General features: G+C 29.9%; 1 protein-coding gene across 1 annotated transcript; it reads right to left on the bottom strand.

The window, feature by feature from the left end:
* Positions 1–2,604: 2,604 nt before the first annotated feature.
* On the bottom strand, positions 2,605–3,623 carry LOC145256249 (uncharacterized). The gene is made up of 2 exons (XM_080114903.1): positions 3,559–3,623; positions 2,605–3,414 (listed from the first exon to the last, which is right to left on the bottom strand). The coding sequence occupies exons 1-2, from the start codon at positions 3,618–3,620 to the stop codon at positions 3,051–3,053; spliced, it is 426 nt and encodes a 141-aa protein (XP_079971029.1). The 5' UTR covers positions 3,621–3,623; the 3' UTR covers positions 2,605–3,050.
* Between the last annotated feature and the right edge of the window lie 849 nt (positions 3,624–4,472).

The raw sequence follows: 4,472 nt of genomic DNA, 5'->3' as shown, positions 1-4,472 counted from the left end.
TTAGGAAATATTTTTGGGTTTGAGAATAATATTAAATTATTAGGAAGTATTTTTGGGTTTGAGAATAATATTAAATTATTAGGAAATATTTTTGGGTTTGAGATTAATAGTAAATAAAGAGTAATTATGTTTAAAGTTTAGAGTAATAGTAAATAAGTAGCAACTAATTTTGGGTTGAAAATTAATAGTGAATTATAAGGAAATACGTTTGGAGTTTAGAATAAAATAAATCAATAGCAAATAATATTGTGTATGAGATTGATAGTTAATTAATTGTAAATACGTTTGGAGTTGGTAAAATAGTAAATAAATAGCAAATAATATTGGGTTTGAGATTAATAGTGAATTAGTAGTAAACGAGTTTGGATTTGAGAACAATAGTTTATTGATCGCAAATAATTATGGGTTTGAGATTAATAGTGAATTAATATATCTATCTATCTATCTATAAAGGTGAAAAGGTAGGTCAGTGTGTGTATATCTGTGTACATTTCCCTACTAAATAACTCTATCAATTTTCGACTCGAGATTTGAAATAAGGCATATTGAGATTTGCGAAAATATTTTAAATTGGTTTTCGGCCAGAAATTTGGTTTTCGAGGGGTCAGAGTTCAACAATTCGATCTTTGAAAACCCTACCAAATTCCTCCGCCAATTTTGGGTCTTAAAACTTGAAGCTTTAAATGTAGGTAACCTTGATATGAATCAACATTTTGAATTTGATTAGAGCCCCCCCACCCCCAAATAAATGTTACGGTGTCAAAATTGGGGTCAAAGTTTAAAAAAGTTGATCTTTTTGGTATCTACCAAATTACTTAGCCAATTTCTGGTATAAACATTTGAAAGTTTACATGAAGGGTATTCAGAGATAGGGCAAGCTTTTTAACAGGTTTGGTCGAAAATTTGAGCTGCTAAGGAGTAAAGTTGAGATGATTTGACCTTTACTCAGCCAATTCTGTGTCTACACATTTGAAAGTGATACATAACAATATTCAGATGTTTTTTAGGGGCGAAAATTTTGCTACCAAAGTTCAAAGTTTAAAGAGTTGACCATTGCAGATTCTACCAAATTCCTCTGCCAATTTTGTGTTTAAAGACTTGCAATTTAAAATTTAGGTAACTTGGATATGGGTAAGACTTTGTGTTTTTATTTGAGACCATAATAATAAATGTTTAGGGGTCAAAATATGGGGCAAATGTAAAATAAATTGACTTCTGCGGTCTCAACGAAATTACTCAGACAAATTTTGGTCTAAACATTTTAAATCTTGCAGTAAGTGTATTCACACGTAAGGCAAGTTATGAACAGTACATAGGGCCAAGCAACGCCGGGCAGAAATGTAAGTAGTAAATAAGCTTGGTGTTGAGAGTAATAGTAAATTAATAGCAACTAATTATGGGTGTGAGATTAATAGGGAATAAGTTTGGAGTTAAGGATAATAGTAAATAAGTAGCAAATAATTTTGGGTTTGAGATTAATTGGAAATTAGTAGTAAATAGGTTTTGAGTTGTGAGTAATTGTAACAAACAATTTTCTGGTTTGAGATTAATAGTGAATTATTCGTAAATAAGTTTGAAGTTGAGAACAATAGTAAATTAATAGGAAATAATTTTCGTTTAAGATCAGTAGTGAATTAATAGTGAATAAGTTTTGATTTAAGAGTAATAATAAATTAATAGCAACTAATTTTGGGGTTCAGATTAATAGTGAATTAATAGTAAATACTTTTGGAGTTAAGAACAATAGTAAATTAATAGCAAATATTTTATGGATTTAAGATTAATAGTGAATACGTATTTAATAAATGTGGAGTTGAGTACAATAGTAATAGTAACTTAGTAGCAAATAATTTTGGGTTTGAGATAATTAGTGAATAAATAAGAAATAGGTTTTGTGTTGAGAGCACTAGTAAATTAATAGCAAATAATTTTGGGTTGACATTATTAGTGAATTAATAGTTAATAATTTGGGTCTAAGAATAATAGAAAAGTAGTAGCAAATAATTTTGGGCTTAAAATTAATTGTGAAATAATCTATCTATTGTATCTATTAAAGTAATATTGTCTGTTTGTATGCACATTTTCCTAGCATACTACTCTGCCAATTTTTAGTATACAGACTCGACATTTAGGAAAAGGGTTATTGAGATTTGGGAAAATCTTTTTAATTGAATTTTGGCCAGAAATGTTGTTGTTAAGGGGTCAAAGTAAAACGATGTCAGCTTTGTAAACTTTACCAAACACCTCCGCCAATTTTTTATCCAAACACAAACATTTTAAAAATGTAGGTTAACTGTACATGATGACAAACCTCATAATATATATATATATATATATATATATATATATATATATATATATATATATATATATATATATATATATATATATATATATATATAGTGGAGTTGGAGAACTGCCGACTGTCAACACGACGGTTCTAGGTTCAATCCTTGGCATGGGAGAGATGATAGTCTAGCGGCTCTGATGATTTGTGATACAACGAAACAGGACTGTATGTCGATGACTACAAATATATATATATATATATATATATATATATATATATATATATATATATATATATATATATATATTAGGGTAGGTCGATTTTTCAATTTTTTTAAAATTTTAAAAAGAGGTATACACCGAAAGTTGTATATTACTATATTAAGTACTCATACAAAAAATTAGATCAAATGCTTCAGCGGTTTTTTGAGCATTTGGCATCAAAGATCCTAAACAACGAAATACAGAAAATTCTTGTTTTCTGCATAATTTCGCTTGAATTATTGTGTGAAAAAACAAATAATTTTACTATTTACATCACAAAATGTCCTTTTATTATATAAAAATGATATGAATAAAAACAAAATGATAATCTTGAAATTGAAAATCTACCCCCCCCATTTTCAGTATTTGTTTTAACTGCCATTTAACATAATGAATTAACCTGTAATATTTGAATAGGTTAAAAATTAATTTACTTTTACAAGTGAAAATATAACATACAAACAAATAAGGATAAACAAACACTATTTTGATAAAGCTTAGTAAATAGAGTCAAACTGCTCTATATATGAGCCTTTCGACAAAAATGACGGTCTCAACTTTTGACTCAATAATTTTCCTATTATTTGTTTATGCCTTGCCTCATAACCATAAACACTCAGTGAAGCTTCTGTTGTTAATTTGACTGCCCGTTCCACACCCTGAGAATGTGAAGGCAAATCTGGCAAATCCACTTTAGTTCCATTTATTAAACAATCACGAAGTTCGGAATCAGAAAATTCCTCCGTCATTGCTGGTTCATAAATTCCACATGAAGTTAAATTTATTAACCCTGTCCAATGAGTAGCATCAAAATTTATAATCGGGATTCTTTTCAATCGTTTCCCGGTTGGTTCTGCATTCCTGAAAGAATATAAAAATTAAATAATTGAATTATTAAAAAATTCTAATCTTCACTGCTTTAATAATTATGATGAAAATAGATAAAATGATTCTATAGATTAAAATAAATAATTAAATCAGTGATATAACTAAATATTTACTTACCTAATGGCCAGAATTCTTTTTAAAGCTTCTTCTCTTACTTCAACTTCCTCAGATTTGAGCATGGAATATAAAAATTTTTCGGGCAGTAAACAAAATGCATTCCATTGAATGTTTCTTAATGTGATCTTTTGGATTTCACCAGGCTGCTTTTTAATCCTCTGGATCATATTAAAAATGTTCACTTGCTGGTTGTGTAATTTATTATATCTTTTAATTTCAAACCAGCAAGTCGCATACACATTTACAACAAAATTTACAAGACTCTGCAGTTTTGTTGTGAGTCTTTGTGGGTATGTGCCACGAGTCCATAAACACATGAGCCTGATGGCCAAAGTTAACCACCTTGCTTGGTTTAAAGGGCCAATTTTCCAGGAAGCATATCTAGGGTCAACTTGGCCTCTAGAAATGCCTACTGTGTATTCAAACAAAAGTCTTTGATCACAGCTGAGATCATTTATTTGATCAATTTTTACAATTGAATCCAGAGGACTGTTAATGGGGGAAAATGCTATTTGGGGTAAATCATGATAATCATTTGAGCATAATTTCCCCAGGGGGCCACTGAAGGTTGTAGGGCCTTTTGCACAGCCATCTAGGTTTTTAAAAAGGGCTCTGAAGGGCAGTTCATTTTGATGCAAAGAGCAACCAATTGTATGTAGATTTTTTTTTAATTTATTTTCTAAAATTGATACCAGTCCACCTTCACAACCTGTGTTGGCATTAGTATTATCAACAAGGATGGCCTTTATTGAGCTCTCACTATTGAATTCCTTTAGAACATCCAGCACTTTATCTGCATGAACAGCACCTGTTGCACCAGTTTTAGGTAAAATTCTATGAGTCAGGTAATGACTTTCAGATGGTGTCTCCTTTGTAAAAGTCAAATGCCGTTCGGGGCTCTTAGTTTTTTTCAC

Source organism: Euprymna scolopes, chromosome 32 (genome assembly GCF_053919585.1).
Source record: "Euprymna scolopes isolate OS-2025 chromosome 32, ASM5391958v1, whole genome shotgun sequence".
NCBI classification, from domain to species: domain Eukaryota; kingdom Metazoa; phylum Mollusca; class Cephalopoda; order Sepiida; family Sepiolidae; genus Euprymna; species Euprymna scolopes.
Note: the sequence above shows the minus strand (reverse complement) of the source record. Positions and strands in the feature narration are given on the sequence as shown.

What these genes read in the sequence shown, in the direction of transcription:
- LOC145256249 (XM_080114903.1), bottom strand. Translation starts at nt 3,620, where the DNA reads ATGCTCAAATCTGAGGAAGTTGAAGTAAGAGAAGAAGCTTTAAAAAGA. An exon ending in AAAAGAATTCTGGCCATTAG is followed by an intron (nt 3,415 to 3,558) that starts GTAAGTAAATAT and finishes ATATTCTTTCAG; the next exon opens with GAATGCAGAACCAACCGGGA.